The 25,108-nt window shown below is 33.7% G+C and overlaps 2 protein-coding genes across 11 annotated transcripts in view; one reads left to right on the top strand and one right to left on the bottom strand.

Moving 5' to 3' along the window:
* Nucleotides 1-33: 33 nt before the first annotated feature.
* LOC120634957 (dr1-associated corepressor) lies at nt 34-8,035 on the top strand. Its single transcript, XM_039905864.1, has 7 exons — nt 34-186; nt 291-363; nt 2,499-2,641; nt 3,221-3,297; nt 3,645-3,808; nt 5,841-5,987; nt 6,906-8,035. The coding sequence occupies exons 1-7, from the start codon at nt 145-147 to the stop codon at nt 7,211-7,213; spliced, it is 954 nt and encodes a 317-aa protein (XP_039761798.1). The 5' UTR covers nt 34-144; the 3' UTR covers nt 7,214-8,035.
* A 13,535-nt stretch (nt 8,036-21,570) lies between these two features.
* LOC120634816 (serine/threonine-protein kinase Genghis Khan) overlaps nt 21,571-25,108 on the bottom strand; it is a 68,863-nt gene continuing 65,325 nt past the window's right edge. For 7 of the 10 annotated variants that reach the window (XM_039905629.1, XM_039905631.1, XM_039905633.1 and 4 more), the window contains 3 exons: nt 24,181-24,280; nt 23,069-23,163; nt 21,571-22,390 (listed from right to left, as the gene is read on the bottom strand). In XM_039905629.1, the coding sequence (XP_039761563.1) occupies nt 23,071-23,163; nt 24,181-24,280 (193 nt within the window). In that variant the 3' untranslated portion in view covers nt 21,571-22,390; nt 23,069-23,070. The remainder of the gene's footprint in view (nt 22,391-23,068; nt 23,164-24,180; nt 24,281-25,108) is intronic. The other 3 variants (XM_039905632.1, XM_039905636.1, XM_039905638.1) reach the window with 1 other exon arrangement.

The raw sequence follows: 25,108 nt of genomic DNA, 5'->3' as shown, positions 1-25,108 counted from the left end.
AACTGACAGATTCGTATATAAACGAAGTACACAGCGAACGTCTCCTTTTATAACCTCAAAAATGCGCGAGAAGTATTACAGTGCTATGGCGAAGTAAGCTTATTTTTATTCTAAAAACAGTGTTTAGGTGAACCAATTGTTACTATGCCGTCGAAGAAAAGAAAATATAATGCACGGTTCCCAGCCGTAAGTGTTTATTGGCCAAAACCCGCGATATAAACAAAAAATTGTGCATTTGTTTTTGTGAATTCTACGCGTTTGACGATTATGATGAAATTGTTTGCTTTTAGGGGCGAATTAAGAAGATTATGCAGACCGACGAAGAAGTTGGGAAGGTAGCCCAGGCTGTGCCAATCATAATCTATATCCTTTTTAATTTTCGCATAGTTAAAACTGTCGCTTGAATTATACAAACAATACTTGAGTCAATAGGTCCAATTGCTGCCATTATAATGAACACTCAAGGTATTTTTGTCTGTCCTTTGTATTTATCCGCTTTACAATCGCAGTTAATTGAAATAAACAGTAGGTTATAGAAAAATGAATTGAATATTGTGTTTATATATATTTGTTATTGTCATGTTTACTTAAGTGATTAAAATTTGTCTGTATACTAAATTTATACAGATGTTTCCTTTCAATTGGCTTGATATATTTAAGCTGTATGCCTGAGAAATATGTTTATCAGCCTGTCTTTTTATAGCTATCTGTGAACCATTGTTGAGTAGATCTATAGATGTCAAGTGCTAGGAAAAAATATCTTGTTAGAATATATGCACCAATGTCATGTGCCACTTTTATCTAGCCTGCATCACAGTTCAAGTCCATCCAATGTCAGATTTACAAACAAGTTTTCTTGTAAATAAACAGATCGTTATCATCTGAGGACTCCATTGAATTAAGACCACCAATTTAAAGGTCTGTTGGATAGAAGCAGGCGTTACTTTGTGGCGTTCCATGATATACTATGAAAATTAAGCTTAATTTGCTATAAGCAGCGAAAAGCGGGAGAATCTGTATGGTGTAATTTATAATTTCTTCAATCCTTATACTCCACACCAAACAGATCTTTGGCTATGTGACCTCTACGCATTTTGGAAGGAATTATAAATTACACCATACAAATTCTTGCTTTACGCTGAGTATAGCAAGTTAGGCTTAATTTTCATAATAATTTCTAGGTCTGTTAGACCTTCACAATATGTACCCTGCTTATTGCGACTTAAGCTTTGTTCTGATTTGATGATGTAGAGATTAATCCTAAGTATACTAAGTAATATTAATACTAAGTAATTATAACTACTGTGTATAATTAATGTTTCTCTTTCTACCATGAGAAATTGTCATCCCATCAGTGTAAGTCTATTTATGTAAGTATAATGTATTGTTGCTGAGTGGACTATCAACTGTCCGTTTAACTGCTAGCTATTTTTGCTTAGGGTTCATCTGATAATTTACTTTGTTGTCTTGTATTATTTCTTTGGCTGCCAGAACACACATCAATATTATTGACAATATTCTGCATATTGTAAAAAAAGAGTAACCCCAGTTTAAGGGGCTATGGTTTCAAACTTGGATTTCAGCAGGCGTTGTCCTAATCCTTCCATGCACTTTATCAGCAATAGAGTTATACAAGTGTGGAATGCCTTGCCTGAAGATGTAGCGACTGCAGTATCTAGTATCTGAATCAGTTTAAGAAAAGACTGGACAAACATCAAAAAGACAAAGAGCACAAGAAATGATATAGACGCCTAGGTCTTTTTTATATATGTATCTAAATAAGTATATTAATGTTGTTTTGGCTCATTTTATGTATTTATTTTGTACACAGGCGTGAGTAAATCTCGAATAATAATAATATTCCCAATATTCACAATAATATTGACAGTGTGTTGAAGAGCTGAAGTATTGATAAAACTATGGTCAATATGTGTGAGCAGCTTTTATGTTTTGTTGCAATCAATTCACTCTATATATATAAATCTATTATTATTAATATAATGCGGACAACAGTTAGTTTACTATAATGTAGCAGTTACTTTATAGTAAGCAAGTGTTCTTCATCAGTGTTTGCTATAGTTTTCACAAATACTATGGAAACATTTTTTCCTGGATAAATAGTAGCCTATGTTTTTTAGCCTTTTGTCTAACTCTATGCCAAAAATCAAGTCCGTTAGTTGCTTAGGTTAGCACGCTGAGCAGGGACCAACAAACTCAAACACCTTCGCATTTATAATAATTAATGACAAGGTTGCTTGGAAGCATCCGGCTCCGCTTTCATCTCTCATAAAATGTAAAATGAAAATGATTGATATTGGAAAAGAGCAACTGCTGAGTTTCTTGTCGGCCTCTTCTAAGTAGAATCTGCCTTCCTGACAGACTAGACGTTTCAAAAGTGCTTATATTAGGCCCACTTCAAATAAACGAATTTTTAATTTTTTTAATTTTGAATATGATTAAGGATATATTGACTTAACTCAATGGTTTTATCACAACACCTCGCACGCTGGAGCTGTTTGTGGAGTCTCTGTTGAACAAAGCCCTGCAGGTGACAACGCAGAGAAATGCCAAGACCCTAAGCCCATCTCACATCAAGCAGTGCATACTAGCAGAATCGCGGTTTGACTTCCTTCGAGACTTGGTAAGTATGAACTGAATGATTATTAGCAATACTTCAAGCTATTTGCAGTGTGAACTTTTCGATCTTACTTCTCCTTCACTATTACAACGGAGCAGAAAGGCAATATTATTTTATAATTTTTATTAGTGTTTTTATCTACGCTTGGAGGAAATATCAATTTAAAAAAAAAATAATATTATAACATTTTCGGAACCTTACAGGATTTGAACCTGCGACTCTCTGGCTATCGCGGCCTGAGCGCTTTTTCCAATTAAGCCACGGCTCTCCTACCATCGATGCCGAAATTAGTGTATGTCTTTTAAATCAGTCTTATAGCGGCTGTAGTAGGAAACGTAATCTATTAGGAAACGTTGCAGTTTCGATCTACGATCTTCAAAGGTCCATATTACAATGAGAAACACTGACCAGGTGAGATTGCAGTCAAGGGCTAATTTGAAGTGGAATTAAAAAAAAAAAAATTTCAATTAGTTTTTTAACCTGTTATTTAGAAGATTTGGTTTAAAAAAAAAAGTAGAGGATATAACTAAGATGTGTATGTTAATTACAAAAAATGTATTTCATTTACATAACTTTTTCCAGGTGAAAAACATTCCCGATGTAACAGCAGCCGAAGAAAGAGACATCATGAGCAGGGAGAGTTCACCAAACTCAACTAGGTATATATATATCTTGTGACATTTTTATAACAATAATTTGTATCGCGAAAATTGCGGTAAAGACATGGAGTACTCTAGAAAAGAAACTCAGATAGAAGCAGTATACAAAAGGCGGCCTTATCGCTTAGGATAGGATAAGGAAAAAAGGAGGATAATAGACTGCATGTTGTGCATATTTAAAAAAAATACATACGAATGACTAACACACTAATACTTGAACTAGACTACACAAGTAAAATAAAACATAATATAAAAAATATATTAATAAAAAAAACTAATTTATACCTTAACATATCATAAATTACATAATTTAATTTATTTTTCAAAGAACTTCATTACTTTTTCAGATATTCAGACACAACCGCCTCCCGGAGGGTCAGAGAGGATTCAAACAGTTCGAGCAGCTCCGACATTAGAGTACAAGCAACGACGGCCAAAGACGTTCTCAGACGAGCTATATCCCTAGATGCAGACAAACCTAAGAACGAAACTATAACGTCAGAGGCGATAGGTAAATATGATGAAATCCGCTTAAACTTACATCCGAGAGCTAGTTTAACAAAACTTTAGTGTTATGAAAATTAAGCCTAATTTGCTATACCCCGCGAAAAGGAAGAGAATCCGTGTGGTGCAATTTATAATTTCTTCAATCCTTATACTCTTAGTTGTGTAATGACAATATTTTGTAACAAAAATACATTTGTACAGTTCTAATAGTAATATTGTGAACTATAACAGCGAGTACTACAGGCTTTACAAGGGCGCTATAGCTGTTATAGAGCTGTAATAGTTTTTTTGTTAACTATATTAAGCGGTATACAGAGGCTTGCACTTCGTACATGCACAAAAGCACTGCATACCCAATTTTTTTTTATAACCTGTATTGGAGGGGAATTTTTCCATTTTATGCCATGCACCTGTTGGATAGAAGCAGGCGTTACTTTGCGGAAATCCATAATATATTATGAAAATTAAGCTTAATTTGCTATACTCCGCGAAAAGCCGGAGAATCTGTATGGTTTATTTATAATTTCTTCGAACCTTATACTCCACACCAAACAGATCTTCGGCAATGTACCCTCTACGCACGTTTCGCTCCCAAACCGGAGCATCCTCAGGAGATGTTGACTTTACAATGAATAATTGTTAAAAATCCAATATTTAATACTTTGGCCTTGAAACATAAAAAAGTCTTTGTCTTATTTATACATCAGTGATAGCTGAGTGGATTGGAGCTAGAATCCCAGCACGCACCTCTGAAGTTTCTTAGTAATGTGCGTTTTAAGAAATATTATAATGTGGTTTTAATAAATTATAAAAAAAAAATTGTGCGTACTTACACACGCGTTAGATGTTATACTTCTTTGGCGTAACAAGATAAAAATCTTTTCAAAAATTGTAGTTTTCGCCTTATTACGTTTGTAGAAAAATCGACACTAACAATAGAAAAAAGATATTTCATACCTTGAAAGTTTATTAAAACGCACTATCGAGTTGAATAAGGTTTATTTAAATATCAATATAATTAAATAAATGGACATAATAAACAAAATTAAATTTGGACTCGTTATCGGACAGCCAAGTTTCACTCAACATTAAAATTTTAGATTTGTGTACAATAAAATCAATTAAAACACCGGAATGAGCCCGCAGACTTTGACAATTCAAAACGCACACTGTCAAACCTTATAGCTAACTTCATGGTGTACGTTTTTTGTGACGGTGTGCGCGCGCATCGTTAAAATTTACTCTAATCATTTTTCTCTAACGCGCCAAAAGAATATAATATAGTATAACTTTAAAAATTACGAAAAATTTACATTTAGCCGCCAACAACTATATATCCCTCCTGGCCGTATCCGACCACAGCGACTCCTTCTAGCTATTATGAGCGTCTGCGTACCTGATGTGCTCTCCAGTGACTGGCATAACCACTCTTTGTTTTAAACGTGCGATCACATTGACAGCACATCAGTACTCCACCAATTATATTGTAATATATGGCCGGCCGTAATTATATATTTTTTTCAATTTCAATTTCTTTATTCGCAGATTGAGTTACATAGTTGGTGGGTACAATATTATAATAGTGCTACAATCGCCATCGATTGGCATGCAAATTAGATTTCTTAAAAACTATGTCTTTACAATGTTCATTTAATCAAATAATTAATAATATACAACAAATTTATATTATCTATTATTAAAAATATAATATGTCAAAGTTCTATAAAATGTCACGTAAATCTTATATCTTTAAACGAGCAATATTTTCTTGTACATATATATATATATATATATATAATTGGAATCTCGTAATCGGCTCCAACGATTTTCATGACATTTAGTATACAGAGGGTTTCGGGGGCGATAAATCGATATAGCTAGGATTCATTTATATTGGAATCTCGGCATCATTTATATTGGATATACGACTATTTTTTTGAGTCGACTCATTCGCGGACGAAGTCGCGCAGGTCCGCTATTATTCTTTAATATCACAATATCGCTTTTTAATTAAGAACTCTTTCTTCTTTTCGTAGATTTAACAAAGAAACCAGGTGACAAGCCGATAGTGTCGGCGAACTTTTACCAAGAAACTCAGCCCGTAGATGAAGTACAGCATAGAAGTGTTATAACATTAAATCCCACATATGCAAGTCCGCAGCCCTCCACGTCTAATTATACAGGTATCTATACAATAATGAAGCGAATATTCTACACTAAAAGTAATCATAAGATTGAAAAGAGCAACTGCTGAGTTTCTTGCCGGCTTCTTCTCGGTAGAATCTGCCTTCCGAACCGGTGGTAGAATCACAAAACATCGTCAAAACACACATAGCTCCAAAGTAAGCGTAGCTTATTTTATGGGAACTAAGCCAACTGATGAATAATTTATGAATAATATACAGACAAACACTTAGACACCGAAAAACATTTATCATCACATAAAAATTATCCAGTTGTGCGAGTCGAACCCACAGCCTTGGTCTCAGAAAGCAGGGTCACTTCGATAATATGGTGTGATAATAGTAGGTTTTTAAACAAGATGGAAAAAACCCCATTCTCACGCGAGATATTTTTAAAATCCATTGGTTTAAAAATGTAGGCACATAAAAAAATTTTTGGTGATATATTTTTACAGTATTGGATTATAAGAAAAATAGTGGTATGAGATGTGAGACTGGTGCGACTGTTGTCTTCTTCAAATTCAAATTCAAAATTTCTTTATTCATGTAGGCCTATCACAAGCACTTATGAAGCGGTCATACATATATGTTTACATAATTGTAAGTGGATGGTGATAACTTCGTACACCAACTTAAACCTAAAGCTACGAGGGTTCCAAACGCACCCTGGTCTAAGAAGAGCCCACAACAAACTTAGCCGGGTAATTTTTTTTTTTGTTATCACCATCTCACAGTTTATTTATATTAAGCTATGAAGCTACAGCATTACACAACTAAGCTTTTTTATCGTTCAAGTAATCCTTAATATTATAATAGGATTTTTCTGTAAGTCTTCAATTACTATTTCTAGCCGCAGATTAGATAAAAAACGCCAATTTTCCTAACATAAGATATGATAAAACTATTTTCTGTACGCAGGTTTCAAAAGAGTAATGAGTTACACAGAGCCAATAAATTACCCTTCGTACGTAGAGAAAGATGCAACGCCAATACTAAAAATAGACTTTACAAAAAGTCTCTCCCTTCCCGAGATCAAAGTCCTGGACAACGCTGTCGCCAGCATTGCCAGTGTGCCCAAAGAAGAGAAGAAGTTGCATAGGCAGAACTCCAAAAAGTCTGAAGTGAAGAAACTCGAAACTATACCTAAAACGTTACTACCTCCCAGAGTCGATATTGACCATTTGAATTCGGGAAACCTACAAATTGACGAAGACTACGATACCTGAATTAATTTTTGTGAAGTAACTTTTCGTTGTTTTCTTTTGTATTCGAAGTGAAACTTCCGTTGGCTTGACGGGCAAATGGTTATTTAAATGGAAAAAATGTTTGAAGCTTTGTATTTAATTTGAAGGTAGGAAAAACTTTTTTGTTATGCTCAGTGACTATTTTTCTCGTCGTACAACAGTGAATCCAGTTAAAATACATTATAAAAAAAAAAAAAAGTGGCTAAGAAGCACCCTACATCGAGTGCAAGCGGCGCGGTGCGCCGGCGGTACAAGTTCAATCAATTGCAGTCCTTTTAATTTTATAAGATGCTTCCAAAATTCTTAATGCAGAAATTACTTTTTTTTTATATTTATAGACGAGCGCTTGACTGCAGTCACACCTGATGGTAAGTGATGATGCAGCCTAAGGTGGAGCGCGCTGGCCTAGAGGATGCCTATTCACTCTTGATTTGATGTAAGGAGTAATAGGAAGGGGGCAGTTGTACGAGGCGCTACGTTCATTGCCTCCACGATTTAAGAAATTACTGCACAGTAGGAAGGCTCGACCGGAGCCTGCGGGGACGCCCGAACCCCCCTGGGAATTGCCGTCGGGTCCTCTCTCCGGTCGCCAAACGACACGATATCACTTGTGAAGTAAACCTCTATTGTCTTTAATATTAATACAGATAGGGTCGGTCAATCTTCGACGATAGAAAAACCACTGTGTATAAACCGTCTCATATATTTAAAATGCTGTTAGAAGTGGATTAAAGTTAACTGTAAAAGTTGTGTAATGACAATATTTTGTACTAAACTACATTTGTACAGTTCTAATAGTAATATTGTGAACTATAACAGCGAGTACTACAGGCTTTACAAGGGCGCTATAGATGTTATAGAGCTGTAATAGTTTTTTTGTTAACTATATTAAGCGGTATACAGAGGCGTGCACTTCGTACATGCACAAAAGCACTGCATACCCAATTTTTTTTTATAACCTGTATTGGAGAGGAATTTTTCCATTTTATGCCATGCACCTGTTGGATAGAAGCAGGCGTTACTTTGCGGAAATCCATAATATATTATGAAAATTAAGCTTAATTTGCTATACTCCGCGAAAAGCCGGAGAATCTGTATGGTTTTATTTATAATTTCTTCAACCCTTATACTCCACACCAAACAGATCTTTGGCAATGTACCCTCTACGCACGTTTCGCTTTGAAACCGGAGCATCCTCAGGAGATAACAGTTAACTATTATTCATTGTAAAGTCATGTGGAGTACAAGTTAGAACTTTCAGCGAGTATAGCAAATTAAGCTTAATTTTCACATGACATGTACGTGCTTTATGCATACCCTGGTCGGAAACCCTGTGCACGCCACTGGCAGTATATTTGCTATAGCGTACACTACAAGCTATATATACAAGGGTCTTAAAGCTCTTATACAATAACACTATAACAGTTAACAATAACACTAACAGTATAGTGTTATTGTTAACTGTCAAAGCTGTATAATAGCTATAACAGGTACACAAGAGCTAACAGACGGTCATATAATGGGTGATATAATTTTTATATCATGCCCATGCTAGCCCTGCACTAAAAGTATATGTTGAATAGTTTTAGAATTGCATTGCTATAACGCAGTATATTTGTTATAGTGAACTCTGCAAGCAATACAAGTGTATTATATATCTTATACAGCTATTAAAGTTAATTATATTAAGCAGTATATCGGCTTTAACACGTACTACTAGCTATAAAAGGGCATTATTACTTTTGTATAGCTGCATTAATGTTATTGATAACGGTTATAGCTGTATTATAGATTTGGCACGCACTACAAGCTATACAAGGGTGCTAAATCTATGGTACAGCTATAAAAAATATATTGTTACAAGCTGTTTAAGAGCGCTATACCCATTATAAACACCTAGACAGGTTTTGAGCTAATCCGACCTTACATTGTCTTACCTAACGTTAATCCACAATACAAGCTGCGCGCACGAACGTATGAAGATAAACCAAAGGAGTTTCACTTCTCTTGCGTGTAATACGCAACTTTTTTTATGCTGTTGTGCTATGTTGTATAGCGTGACGTTGCATGGAATTTGTTATCCAAATATTGTATACTCTTTAACGCTTTTTAATCATATTCAAACAGTAAACCATTAAAACTGTCAAAAACAAATTAAGACAATTAAATTAATGGTTTGATGTATAGAAACATCCTTGATCGAGTGTAAGCGGTCCGGTGCGGTGGCGGTATCCATTCAATCAATTGCGGTCGTTTTATGCGGCAAACTTCGAATAGGTAGCTATTTAATTTGTTCAGCTTCTTCCAGATTTCTGAATGGAAAATAATAGAATAGAAAAACTTTATTGCAACACAACACAATAGGAAAAATACAAGGAAAACATTAATAGTACTTAGTGCTAGGGTGCAAAGGCGGCCAGATCACTGAAAGTGATCTTTCAAAGGCAACCTGAGCGTACGAAGCCGATAAAAAATTGGAAAGTGGATGGTTCATAAAGTATGTTATAAAAAAATAAAATAAACTATACCAGTCCACTGCTGGAGTAAAGTCCTCTCGAAGGAAAGGATTTACCTATAATGAACATACCATGCCATATTAATAGAAAAACAAAATAAGAGAACTCGAAAAAAATTTGTATACAATAAGCGAACTCTACTTCACTTTGTTCCAAATCGTTCGAACGCTCTTAGAAATTTAGCCGAATGTAGTGAACATATTGTTCTCTCTCTTTTCGTCTATGCAGCGCAACGCGTATACGAAAAGGACAGATGTATTCTTTTTTGTATATACCTTCAAAGGGGTAGGGTTTACCTATAACCACGCTGCCCAAACGGGCTGGTGAACGCATTAGATGGTAGAATAGACACTGGTGGAGGTGACTAAGGTACTGTAACAGACACTGCTGCCCGTTGTCTGTTACAGTACCTTAGTCAACTCGTACGACACCCGTTGTTAGAGTGTGAGTATTCTGATCTCCCGTCACCTCACGTTACCTAATTTAAATGGTGAAGTAAACTTTAATTATTTCCATTATTGCTCAGAGTTGCTGTTGATGACCCATAAAAAGTATCCAGTATTTTTTTTTGTATCTTTATTTATTTGGGACTTTTATCGAACACGGATATGTTATTTGGTAAATAACAAAAAAAATAATTATAACAAATACCTACTATAAGAGAAATGGAACATTAACAATCTGTTATGTCAGGTCAGTTGACAGAGAAGGCTCGTTAGAGCATAACATCTAGCCGCTCCAAATTGTATCTGCTACATACCGCAAATATCGCGTATCCTGTCTTTGAACCCTAAGGATGTGGTTATATGTATACTGACAAAAAGTAACCCTTATCTGGCTTGTTTTAAAGCCTAAGATGGTTCCAGCCAGTGTAAGATTAAATTAAAAAAACGAAAAAACTATTCATTTATTTCTAGTAAGCCTAGTTTATAATCATTTTAGAAACGTCAAGACGGTCCGTTTGTTGTAATTCTACCTCCGGTTCGGAAGTCAGTTTGATCAACATTTCACAGTTCAAAAAATCAAAAGAAATCGAGATTCAGTAATGCACATGCGAACTAACAATGGCTTTACGCCATACGAAATTACTGAGGATTCCGTTAAATGTTTAGAAATTGTTCTATTTAAACCAACTTTGTTTGTGGCTTTGGCTTTGGCCGTGGCGGGTTACCACCCTATCAAGACGTGATAAGATGAAAAGATGAGAATTCAAATTCAAAGTCCATTTCGATTTACTTTTTCAAAGGTCCATATTACAATGAGACACGTTTGAAACAAGAGATGACACATTGCTTGTTTTATAATTTTTATTTGTGTTTTTACCTACACTTGGAGGAATTATCAATTTTATAATTTTAAAATGCATATGAAATTCACGTCCATTTTAATACGATTTGTGATGTAGAAAATTAATTTAAAAAAAACGAATAAAGTTCGTTACTACATTCTTATTTGGATAACAAATTTTATGGATTTGTGTTGTTTACCATTTTAGGTATATTGTATGATAAGTTTTTAATAAATGATTAAATAATTAATTATTATTGTTTTTTTGTTTTTTATGATTGTTGAATTTTTTTTCAGTTTAAATTCCGCTTAACCTATCTCGTCTCGTCTCGTCTAATCGTTATTCGTTGAGATCGACATTTCAATCGTGATCTCGCACTATTCATGGGTCGCATGAAATAAATACTACTGCATCGGAGACGTCATATTCCGGACAATGAATGAAAAAGTTTGTAATAAATGTTACCTTATAGAAAATTTATATTATAGTAAAAAAGATTACATAAACGATAAAAAACCTTGGATATGAATTATTGCTCTAATCACGAGTTTTAAGGTAGGTCCTACAAGGATGGTTTAGGTTTCAAATTTAATTCGTAAATTTGTAAAAAAAATCGCAATAAAGAGATATGTATAGAAGCACAATGTGTGATGGTGGTAACAAAAAAAAATACACGAGTGATTTAAAGTTATGTCGTGGGCTCCGTCCGCTACCTACTGCCAAGCATCTGCCTATACGCCTCACGGACACAGGGCGAGACTTTATAGGTGTACGTTGCATGCCCTGCGAAGTGTTCAGGTCCATCTGGTTTGCCTGTCAATTATTCCTACAAAAAAATCGGTGCTATAAAGCAAATAAAACGAAAGAAATAATTCAATTTTCTTTATTCAGGTATTTACATGAAATAATTATTTTTAAGTATAGTGAGATAATTTCGCGTAATTGCAATTATAATTATAGTAAATAATTTAGATTTACATAGAAATAATAATAATTGCGGGTACAAGGCCTAGATACAAGGAAATGTAATAGATTTATATCTAGTAGTATTCAATTCAGCAAATTTCAATAATATAATGTTTATATATTGCTAATTTTCATGCAACAAAACTGTCACTTATAGTAGTTACATCGTACACAAGACTTTTAAGTCACTTTTTGTGCTTCTAGTAGCGTAATTTAGAAAAAGCAGTTGATACGTGTCTTATCCATAAGTGTGCGTTTCTTCTGAAGTTAAGAAAATTAAACAATCAGATTATTCAGACTGGACTGGCGGTTGACGGAATAAATTATCCTCATAGTATACTTTATTTCCCCACATCCGGTCATAGCGCAACCACCTCGGCCTCGGAAGAGGAATTTTTGAATAGTAAAACTTTATATGGAACATGCAACAAGTCCTGCGACGGTACTCTGTATTTCGTATTTTATGATCATGTAAAGAGAAGCTACCGGCCACGATTTTATTCGAGTTAGGTTCGGTATGATCATCACACAGAATACTGTTGCGGAAACCCGGGAGATAGTTCCTACAAGTTTGAGTCAAAAGTTCCTATCACTTTTAGTTAAAAGTTCCTATCAATTTTAGTCGAAAGTTCCTATCCAGTTTTATCAAAAATAAAGTCCCATCAATATTTTGTAAAGTTCCTATAAATTTTGTTTAAAAGTTCCTATGAATTTCGGCCAAAAGTTTTGTGTACAACATAATTGATACATTTTCGGTTCTTAATTAGTAAATTTCACAAGTTCATAGTGTACATCAAAGTGCAGTAAATCAATACAATATTATAATTTATTATGTGTATTTATTATTTTTTGCAAGCATATTATTAAAGGTATATTTTATTTAATAACTGTGGTAATAGTTTGACAAGCGTTTTAAGATCATTTGCAGTTTGGTACGGATTTATAAGCAATCATAGAAAAAAATAACACTCAGTTTCATAAACGCTAGTTTTGATGATTAGACGTCTTTCAATAAAATTCATTTCCTCGAGAGAATAAGTTAATGGTTGAAAATACATAAAAAGGCTAGTCTTGGTTTTTCTCGTTAGAAACTCTAGGCTATATATGAAAGAAAATTTTGGCGAACTTTTTAATCGGTGCAAAACTGCAAAGGGCCTCTAGAATACAACAATATTATTATGTTATATACGAAAATGCATATCAACAGCTTGTTGGATATTCTTTATATATATTTAATGATTACTTTGTATCTATATATTTATTATCTGCAAGTCAACTACTCATTGAGGAGATCGTAAACCCTATTTAAATGAATTGTAGTAATAGTATTGAAATTAGAAGTAACAGATAGCATGATGAAGTACAATATGGCATACAAAACATCTTTGTAAAATTAAAAAAACTGTGACATATTCAAAAATGCCTTCTTTAGGGCTTATTTGAAGTCTTGAAACACCATTTACTCTTAGCTGTCTTATAACATAAGAAATATTTTCATTAGTTTAATAAATTAAAGAAAATTTAATAAAAAGATATTTGATTAATATATGTGTGTATGTTAATATTTGTAAGACACTCGCTTAAAATTAATAAAACACCTTTTTACATTATAAGACAATTAAGAAAAAATAGATATATATAGATAGCTTTATATTATCAATACAATAAACTATCTGCAACTTCCTACAGTTATAAGATTTGCTCGCTCTCGATCGAAGTCGTTTTCGAATATGGAAATACTTGAACTTCGGAGTCAAATAAATCTTATTTGCAATTCATAAAGCTCAAATCTGTAGGCTCAACCTTTTGACAGAATGTTTGTAAAGCTAAAATCACGAGTACAGGATTTGCGACTCCAAAACTAATACCATTAGGTCCATTTTACTTTAACAGTACAGTCTAGATACAGGTTGATATGCGAAAGACTCCTCGATTGCGAGCAAGCAAATCATGTATTAAGGATACAGATGAGTTCTACGATCGCATAATGCGTTATTGTCATCGAGTTTTCTGTTTTTTGTACTTGAACGTATAATTCAGGGTTGCCTATTGCGAGATTTCCAACCAACGTCCGCTTATTCGCGTGTATATTCACTTTCGAAAGTGATCTAGTTAGACAAAACTGTTTTGTAGTATTGTCACCAGATGGCTCTGATAGGTATGTTATTTAACAATGTAACTTCACCCTAATACTACTTTCCTTTTTCTCTGCTGGAGGCTGCACAGACAGAACTGAGAAAAAAAATAAAAAGGGAGAAAACCTTACAATGTTACTATCGAGTCGACATTGCAAACGAATCGAATACGCGCCATTTCGTATATAAACAATAATAAATATTGAAAAAGATTAATACAATATTTTGTGAATATTTTTCATGCAGAAAGATAATACGAAAAATTAAGGGCGTCCATACACGTGCAACTTTTTTCTCTGTAACACTTTCGTCTCCCAGGTAAAATCGTATTCTTGCACTTAGACGTGCCAATTGGCAAGTCAAAATATCTCGACAAAGGTCAGAAGTTGTGAATCGTTCAAAATTAAAATTCTTACTGTTCTCATTAAATACTTTAGAGAAGTTAAAGCTTTTGTGTATCTATGGAGTGCCGGCTATTATTAGTACAGAGGAAGCTCGGTTTGGGAGACTTGTGTTTCAAAAGGAAAATTGCCTTTGTGTGTGCGCCTTTATAATCAACCCTACTAGAGGGTACCCAATAATTTTGTAACTGTTAAAAAAAATATTTTCGTATCATCCCTCGTGCGGTTATAATACTAGCAGTAACATATACAAGTTGCTCCATCAGGGTAGGTGATATAAAGTACGATTATCCTCCTTCTTTATGATTTATAAAAACATCATATAAGCATAAAGGCACTGCCTACCCAAGTTTTTAGATATCTTATTTGGGTAGATTTTTTTAATTTCACACCGCCTGCCTGCTTTACGCCTTGGTAGCAGAACCTGTAGACGCCACTATACTTTCATACAATACTATCCACGTAGGTGTATATAAAATGTAAAGTACTTATATATCTATACAGATCTCGAACATTAGCAAAATCTACGTCTACCGGTGGCCGATCAATAAAGCACTGACCGAGGTGTCTCGACAAAATTTCCTTCTAGAAGGAAGAGAATTATGAAGTCGCCATGTTTTCTAATTTGCTTTGGCAATGTTATCCCATATATATTTTTAACTTTGTAAGATCAGTTTTGCCGAACTGCCCTCAAACCCCAGCCCCAGTTGCATTATTAAATGGCCACTCTAACATTTTATGTCCTCAATTGGAACTTACAAAATACTTTTAACAAATACGTCTGTTACTCCTTAAATCTAGATAATTGTTTAACGAATTTTGATTTCTTTCGATTATTATTAGGTTTCATTTATCGCCAATTCATTACCGTATATGGTTTTAAAAAAAAAAGCAGAGGTCACATTTCGGTGTAATCAGTTACGAGCGCATTTACATATCTGTGCAAAATGTAACCCTCCGTCTGTTTACCTGGAAATTTCCAACGTATTGCAAAAACATTTTTCATATTTATCAGGTTACATAACCTGTTTTTTGTTCACAAAATCGCATGAATAGATACTCGTAAAGATCGGAAGTAACAAACGAATAAGCGCCATCTGGTAGAGTACTCATGAACTACGTCGTGGTTTTTTCATTAAGTTACCTGACATAACATTTAAGTATATGCTTGAGAGGGTTTATTTTATTACATCTTTTGCATGATTATCACTACTTTACTAGGCAAGTATTCCGAGATTTTTGGAAATTTCCAAGTGATTAGAACTCGCGAGATTTAAATTGAATATGTATTGATTGAGGAATTCATTGTAATTAATAGGTACACAGATTATATAACAACGTTTAAAAATCCCGAATATCATTTCTCAATTTATAATTATTACAATTATTTAATTATTATTCACATTTTATTTATACGATTCAGTTCTTTCTGGTACACTTTTTTTTTTTTTTATAAAATTTAAGAACCTAATACTCTAGTTACTACTCTCTTCGATATATTATACAGATCTTTGGATGCGCAAGTTTATATCATTAAGTATAAATTATAAATTAGTAGTTGGGTCCACACTCGCAAATCGTCACACCGGAAGTTATCGTGCGTCATACTGAAGTGCATGCTTCGCCGTTATCTTAAAATCATATAATATATATGTAAACTCATAAATTTAATAACGTTTTATATATCTTCTCTGTAACCTGCTTTTAGTTAGTAGTTGGTTTATTAAAGAGAAAATAAGATATTAAAACGCTTGTATGGAATGATGACTCCACTTAGCGTAAGTTATTATTTCTACTGGCGGAGAAATTCGAAGTATTCAAATGAACAGTTATTCTTTTACTGAATATCAAACATTTAGACTGGTTTATTTTATCTATTTATAAGACGTATGCTCATCAGTATACAGTTTTTCTCGGCGTGCAAATAAATGCACTTGTCGGTTTTGCGATTATAAACAGAATAACGTCTATTTCAATTCACTGTGACATCCTCAAGAGAACTTTGGTTATTTCTAACGCAAAATCTATTTCAATGTATTTTATTTCTTTATCTAAATTGACGAAATAAGACACGTATTGCTCGAGATAAAGTCCCGCTAATTGCAAAACTTGACGAGTATATTAATCTTGATGAGGACCCGGCTACTGATTTAAAAAAAAAAAAAAAAAAGAAGCTTGACAAAAGCGTTTCTATGTTATTACACAGGTAAAAGGGTGTATTTCGAATATAATAATAGTTATAATACATTGTAGATCTAAACAAAAATCTCATTTCACTACCACTTAAACTAATTAAAATCTTACAAATAAGACAATACATGTTATGTAGTCACATACTTTATTATTATTATACGGTCACAAAATTATTAAAAAAAAAAAACGAAAAGACTAGATCGTTAAAAAATAATTACCTAAGTTAATTAATAGGGGAGTTTTTTTGACTTTATGTAATTTTTGTGACTCCATTTTTTTTAATATCTAAAGATCGGGTTTAATATCCGATTACAGTTACGTCATCATAATTACACAAAATCAATTCTACTACCAATTCCATGCTACTTACTTTAAAAAGTCACAATCGCGATGAGATTTGTAAGAAAAAAATACACTTAAGTATAAAAAAATGGTACTAATATTTAATTCTAAACCAATTCATAATAATACAAACTTAATATTTATATTTGAATATCAAATGGTTTAATTGTGGCCTATACCACCAGAAGCGATCGTTTGTCATGGCAAAGCTCCTTTCAACAACATATTGGCCCTGAAATCACTAATACTTCATCTTTTCTTTCGTAAATCTCTCGTGACTTAAATTACATTTCATTATTTACATCGGGTTATATTTTAATACAGATCCCACTGCCATTAGACCAATATCTGTTCTACCCACTCTAAATATAAACTTTGTAACTTTTAAAAGAATGATTTATTAACTCAACAATTGACGCTGGTTTTGAGTGAGGTCTTTGTTAGGTAAAAAAACGTGCTTCGCGTTTTCTATTATTTGTCCTAGGCATTAGATTGTGTTTAACATGACAAACCGCGCCGGCAATAAAACTACACCGCTAAGAGATTGTCGGAGAAGCCCTTGATTTTAAGAGTTTCTGCCTAAACAAAAACATAACATTGAAATTAGTCTATCAGTTGCGCAAATAACTGATCCCTAGGGGGTCTTAACTAGGGCCATTTCTGTTCCTCGTCTACATTAATTGGCTAAGGAAGGTAGGTAACCTTGTTAAGGACAATCACAGGTTAGGATAAAATACAATTAAAAATAATCAACATTAAACAGCTTGTAAACATCTCGCTCGATTCAGTAGTGTAGTACAATGCTTTGAAGTTAATAAAAGTTAATAATTTGGCTCTTAATGAGAAGAAAAAAGTAATTTATTATAAAAATTAAAATTGAGTTACAATTGTTAATTTTTTGTATGAAAAATTATATCATAGAGAATCAGGGCCTACTACAAAATGTTCTATAAGTAGTATATTATTTAGTCGTCATGCAAATTGTCGAAAACGCAATACTTTCAAATATAAATACCAGTCATAATGGTACAAGCTCTAATATAAAATAAAGGTTACAAACAAATCTAAATACAAATACTATTTGGTTTTAGTTAGATAAAATAAGCTATATTGGTACGGTCTGTAACGCTTTGTGTTAACTCTTTTTTTTCACTGTAACAAAACTACGTTTGGCAGTGCTTGTTAGTTTAAACAAATTAAGCATTTTAAGAGCCTCTGTGCACGCGGCGTATTACTCAGAGCTGTATAATGGTTATAACGCGTACTACAGTATATAACAGTACTCTATATCCTTTATCCAGCTCTTATAGAGTTTGAACTATTTTAACTCTTTACGCCAGTTGGGTATATTATATCAAAAGCCTAGCTACACTTAGTATATTTATTAGTTAATCGCTATTTCATGTGATGATCAACCTAGTTATTTTTTGCATTTTCTAGTATGAAATTCACTAGCTTGACTTAAATGTTTTGTAATGTCATAGTAAAATTAACCTTAACCACTCCCCGCTTTAGACTTAAAATCGTATAAATACAGCGTTGTTAGCGTAAAGTTTATAAAATTATAATCAATATAATTTTACAAACGTTACGAATTTACAACTTTAACTCGAGGAAAATAAGGTCGATTTTACGTAAACTTTATATTGTTTCTATTTTTTAACAAGGCGTATTACGAGCTTTCGAATCGTAAGAAGTGCGTACATTGTACAGTTTCTTTTTTAAACGACTAGCCGAAAGGCCTGTTAATGTGTTCAACAGTTGTTTGTGTTATTTTATTTCATTTGTGGTGCTTTGAAGACGCGGAGAATTTTAAGAATCTCCAAAGATATAACTACAACTGAATGTCAATATGGCCGCCATTAAACGACATTTTTAAATACACAAAATGCTATCTATTTTAATATATTTTAATAAATAATGGGTCGATCGTTATTATCACAAATCGCAAAACTATTTTTTTATTCAATATGGTGACAGTATATTTTATTTTATTTATCAATCAAGTCGCTTAAAATAGTCGGGGGCTTTGTAAGTATTTTTTTTTAACTTTTTCTCTAATATAAAATGTTTTTTTTTGTTTTACAATCCTATACATATTATAATAAGTTTTATATAAAAAATTACAATAGTTTATTCACAATAATTTATATTTCATTTTAACACGTTACTACGCAAGAGGACGTCACGATCGTGTATTTGAAAAAAAAAAAAAAACATTAGGTATTATGAATCAGACCTTAACCAAAATGTAGTAATATTACTTTAATTATATATTGCCATGTCATTGTCATGAAAACTTAAAGAAAATAAAATAGTATTTATATTTATACTAATTTTGTTATATTTAGTCGGCGGTAATTGACGCTACAAGAGAACCCAAATATAGCTCACTCGGGAGTAATATCGCGATTCCGAAGATAAATATATATACAAATGTATACTATGCAATTATACAATGATATAAATGATATATACAATTTATAAATAGCAATATAATGCTAACTTGCCCAATTACATAGCGTAAATGCATAGTGAAAAATCGAACGGTATACATAATATAAAACGTATAAAATCTGTAGTATAACAAATAGGGAATTTCGGTCATTAAACACAAAAATGTTGTCTTTCGTACCTCTAGGGCGACAAAAATTGTTAACAAATAAAAAAAACGACACTAGTCCACATAATTTTGAACTCCTACATACAATGAAATACTTATTTTATATATATTGATATATGTATATACATATATATTTTGTTTAATTTCTAACAATTAGACAGTCTTACTTTATATATATATATATATATATATATATTTATATATATATATTTATATATATATATTGTTGTCTATGGTGTGGCATAAAAGAAAATGCTTTCTACTTCATTTTTGCGCAGTAAAATTTGTAAAGTACAAACGTGCAATCACATTTATTAATGACCAAAACTCCATATATTTGAAATGACGACTGTTATAATACAAATATAAATAAATTATTCCAACATTACTAATTGACCTACAAGCCACTTCGGGGTAAATATTATATAATTAGTAAAATCTAACTACCAATTTCATTTTTAATATTAATTATATTTTATAATTATATACGTATTATTATCGCGTATGGAAGGTATTCCGTATTATATACCAAGCGACACTATTTTTATATAACATTGTACCTATTGCAAACATTTTTTATTATTATATATTTATATAATTAATATATATTAGGAACCAAATGGTACATATAAATTATATTACAGTAGATCCACCTCACGAAGGCAGTTTGGCGAAGGTGGTTGTGCATGCGTATATTTTTCACCGGAACTGGCGTAAGACGTATCTCTTAAACTACGTATATAATATATACTATACACACTAATACACCTGTCGTTGCACGACTACAACCGAGGCTAAACTGTTTTCGTGGTATGGAAATATATCAATTTCTTTTATATTTATTGGGATGGTGTAATAAAAAAAATCATTAAACACCGAAATTTTTTTTTCAAAAGATTAATTAATTTCAATGCACGTTTGCATTTTTTATATAAATTAAAGTAATTTTTTTAAAATGGAAGAATGTTTGTTTTATTATTTGGCGGTAGACGTTACAAACCCGTTTTATTTTAACGCCCTTAACGCAATGCTTCAAGAATCACTTTAAAATGACACTAACAGTTTCACAAGTGGAGAGAACACACTTTGCTAGACGTTTCATCTGAACTTATCGATAATATTAAATTTATTTTACAGTTAAAATAAATTATAGCCTCACTTTTTATTTATTAAAATTTGACATTATTAAGTCAAAATACAATTCGATGGAATAATTTTATAAACACAATTTTATAAAAATAAAAAATTATACGAATAGTTAAGAATAAGTTATCATGTTTGTGTGTATGTTAGTGGATCTTTTGGCTGCACGGATGGTAGTAAAATTTGACACCAATCGGTACAGGTTTCTGGAACGGACTTTTATGGCTGGATTAACTGTTTAAGCGGAGCGATTTTCCACGTACAAGTTAAGACGCTGACTTACGGAAAAAGAAATAAAGGTATTAAACAGTGGTCTACCGCGTTTTCGTAATAAAACATTAAGTATAAAAATTATTTCATTTTATAAATTTTGAAATCTTACATATAAATAAATAATAATTCAGTTAAAACATCTAGCAAAACATGCGACATAATATTTTAAGTTGCGGCGAGCAGACACGTGGCGCGGACCGGGCTCTTCATAGATTTCTGACGTGACCTCATTATAGGAGCCCTTCTATGGTTTTTTTTGTAGGAATGCTGTCGCTAGTTCATATATATATATGTATAGTACGGATACGTGAATACATTATATATGATATGATAAACATATATATCATATTAAGCATAATGTATAGCACGTACAATAATGTTGCGATGTAGCATCGAAACAGTTGCGACACAAAAAGCATTTGCACGCTTAATTCTTTCTACTGTACCGCTACTGCATCACAATCTTATAGATAAATAAAGTCGCGAGACTATATTTCTTTAGTTGCGCGTGCAAATGCTTTAATAATATATATCAAAGTCTGACTATATCGCCACTATAACACGCGCGACAGTGTCGCTACAAAAAGTTGCTAATGTGTCGCTTTGTTTCCGCATTGCTAATGCGACTACCAACCACATGTAGTAGCAGTCGCACATACAAGACGCGCCACTGAATCGCTACAAAAAGTCGGTACTCGATCACTTCGGTTGAGCTTAGTCAATGCAACTAACAAATACATGTAGTAGCAGTCGCACAAACAACACGCGCGACTGTATAGCTACAAAAAGTAGCTACTGTAGAGCTTCTGTTGCGCGTTGCAAATGCGACAACCAACCACATGTAGAAGCAGTCGCACATACATAACGAGCGACTGTATTACTAAAAAAAATCCGCTACTGTTCCACTTAGTAAGTGAAACAATCGACCATAATATGAATAAATGCCGTCGCACATGCGTCACGCGCGACTGTGTCGCTACAAAAAGTCGCCGTAGACACAATTTCTATTGTCACACTCGGAAATTTTTATATATATGGAATACTTTGGAAAAAAAAATCGCAAACAACACGTCAGCGTGCGGAGATTGACGCTCGCTTCGCTCCGGTGTAACATAAATAATACTACTATTACGTCAATGTATATAATATAACTATGTATCACTGCACGGTAATCAAGCTATTGTCCGTACGGCGGTCGCATATATCTCGAGAGCCGCGTTAACAAAAGCAAGCGTAGAATCTGGACATGTCGATTTTCCAATACGTGTCCAGCTGGCTTCTGTAATGAAATAAGGTTTTTTTTTATTCTTTCCAATATTGGATAGAAGCAGAATAATTGTCGTTAAGAAGTTTGTTTTTTGTAAGTCAACAGCTCCTGAGGATGCTCCGGCTTCGGATCGAAATTCTCCTGCTTTTCGCGGAGTATAGCAACTGAAGCTTCATTTTCATAATCTTACTAATACTATTTTATCCTTATTAATATTAAAAAAGCGCAAAAAGACGCGATAGCCAAGTGATTAAGACATCGTGTTTACTTTCGTTACTGTTTGCTTGAAGGGTTAAGGAAAACATCGTGAGGAAACCTACATGCCTGAGAGTTTTCCACGATGTTCTTAATGGCGTATAAAGTCCACCAATTCGCAATGGGCCAGCGTGGTGGACTACGGCCTATACTCTTCTCATTGTGGGAGGAGACTCGGGCCCTTAATATGATGAACGTGTTTGTCTGGTCGTTTGTCTCCTTCACGTCTTAACCAAACAACTCATCAACTTAATTTTTGGGATAGAGTTAATTGAAATGACCGTTCGTCCGATTCGTTAAAAACCGTTACAAATGCGGGCGAATAAGGCGGGCAAACGCTTTTAAGTAATAAATGATGTTGCAAAAAGTAGTGGAAAATCTGCTTAGGCCGTCAATTAGGTAATAATAAAAAAATAAAGCAAAAAAAATACTCACCATCAGGGGTCGTTGGGGTGCGGCGGGGAAGCGCCGCTACTGTCCTCCGACTGTAGTCCCTCGCCCAGCTCCGTGCCCACCTGTGGGCAAACCAACTGTTGTGGGTGGGTATTGAATAGAAGCAGGAGTTATCTTACAACTAACACAATCAACAGCGATCGGAATAGCTAGTGCCATTTCAATAATAATAAATGATTTATACGCTTCATTCGTACTCCACAAGAAGTTAAGAAAAAAAAAAACCGACACTTTAAGTACTATGTAGAAAAAGCCATATCGCTAAGTTGCGATATCTATAGAATTAGGAATATTAAAAAGACAACCAAAATGGTTATAAATTTAAAGTTCGAAATCTTAAACCCAACAACGGAGAAATTTTGAACATAATGACTAGGGTGGTTCGATTCCTAACTAGGGTAATTTGGAAATTTATAATTTCTGACTTTTCTCTTGTCTGGTCAGGTAGGTGGGTGGCTAGTAACCATCCTACCCACAAAGACATGCTGCCAAACAACTAAGCGTTGAACTAAGCGTTGAAGAGGGTATGGCTTATAAAGCCAACAAACAGGTCAGCCTGCTATAACCTTAGACTGCAGCACAATCTCATCTCAAAGCAAGCGTAGCTTATGTTATGGTATATAACTAAGACTGATGAATATAAAATGACAATGTGAGATGGTGATAACAAAAAAAGAACACCCGGCTATGTTTGTTCTCGTAGCTTTAGTTTACGCTTATGGGTATCGCCATCATCTCAATACTGTGTATCTATCTACTATGTGTATATACATAATAACTGCCATCTATGGGCCTACTTGGATAAAGATATTTTATTACTTCCGACTTCTGACTTTTATAAAAAGAATTTCACTCGCGCACGAAAGGGTTTGTGTCAATCTTTACACAAAAGGCAAAAAATCATGTTTGCATATGGCAGCCCCCTAAAATATCTACTGTATTCTGTTTTTAGTATTTCTGTATAGGTACGGAACCCTAAAAAAAGGAGTGAAAAAAGGGCACATGTGATAATAAAACATGCCCTTGCCTTGCCTTTGTTATTGACCTTGGCTTTAAAGAATATGATAACCAAGTCCTTTGGGACCTCGACATACCTTGAGCACGTCGTGCAGCGAGCTCATGCTGCCCAGGCTCAAGGGTGTGAGGCAGCGCTCCAACGCTGACCCGCTGCCCAGCGAACCGCCGCCGACAGACCTGTAACGCATCATCATTCAAACCTTCAACGTCTTACAGGCACGGCCTTCCTCATTTATGGTAGACGGTTTAGTGCACAGACCCATCGCTTCGCTCCAACAGAATTTGTGGGTAAAATACTGTATTTCAAAGCAAAACAATAGTTTAAAATGATAAAACAATCGTTTAATTCCTGGAAAAATAAATATGCCATATTGTTTTCATATTGAAGTCGAGTCATTTTGCATTTTTTACCATGCAGTATGCCACTTTGTACGTGTAATCTGTTAGTCGAACAAAAGAAGACTGGCGCGAAATTCATACCGTTTTTAAGTTTTCATACCCTTTTAGTTCGGACGTTTTTGAGCGCTGACTCGAAGTCCATTTCTTATTAGATTTCTTATAATTGAGATCTTTTTCATAAATTAACGGATACTATTCGCTGTTTTTGTTGTGAAACCGAAGTACACTAAATTCCTTTACCTTTACAGACTCTACATTGCTCACCCCGCGCTATTGTCAATTTTTTGCTCCTGCCACAACCACACATCTCTCAAACCAACTGTTACTAAGGTATACTTTGAAAACTAACACAAACCCTGACGACTAGTTTTATATAAATTTAATTACAAGTGGATCCGGTAGACGTTGCCCTGTTCGGTAAAGCAGCGCCATCTACCGGGTCCGATAGAATTTTTAAACCAAAATTTCGCCAAAATCGGTCCTGAACTGCTTAGGAGGAGCTGACAAACACACATACTGAAGAAATATTTATATTGGTATTTTTCCCATCTTTTTAACCTTCCCTAGACTTCCACGAGTATTACAAGGCATAAAATAGCCAAATCG

This window comes from Pararge aegeria, chromosome 25, assembly GCF_905163445.1.
Source record: "Pararge aegeria chromosome 25, ilParAegt1.1, whole genome shotgun sequence".
NCBI classification, from domain to species: Eukaryota; Metazoa; Arthropoda; class Insecta; order Lepidoptera; family Nymphalidae; genus Pararge; species Pararge aegeria.
Note: the sequence above shows the minus strand (reverse complement) of the source record. Positions and strands in the feature narration are given on the sequence as shown.

Excerpts from the sequence above, each read along its gene's own strand:
- LOC120634957 (XM_039905864.1), top strand. The coding sequence starts at position 145 with ATGCCGTCGAAGAAAAGAAAATATAATGCACGGTTCCCAGCC. Across the intron at positions 3,809-5,840 it reads TATAACGTCAGAGGCGATAG|ATTTAACAAAGAAACCAGGT; the intron begins GTAAATATGATG and ends TTCTTTTCGTAG. Across the intron at positions 5,988-6,905 it reads CTCCACGTCTAATTATACAG|GTTTCAAAAGAGTAATGAGT; the intron begins GTATCTATACAA and ends TTCTGTACGCAG.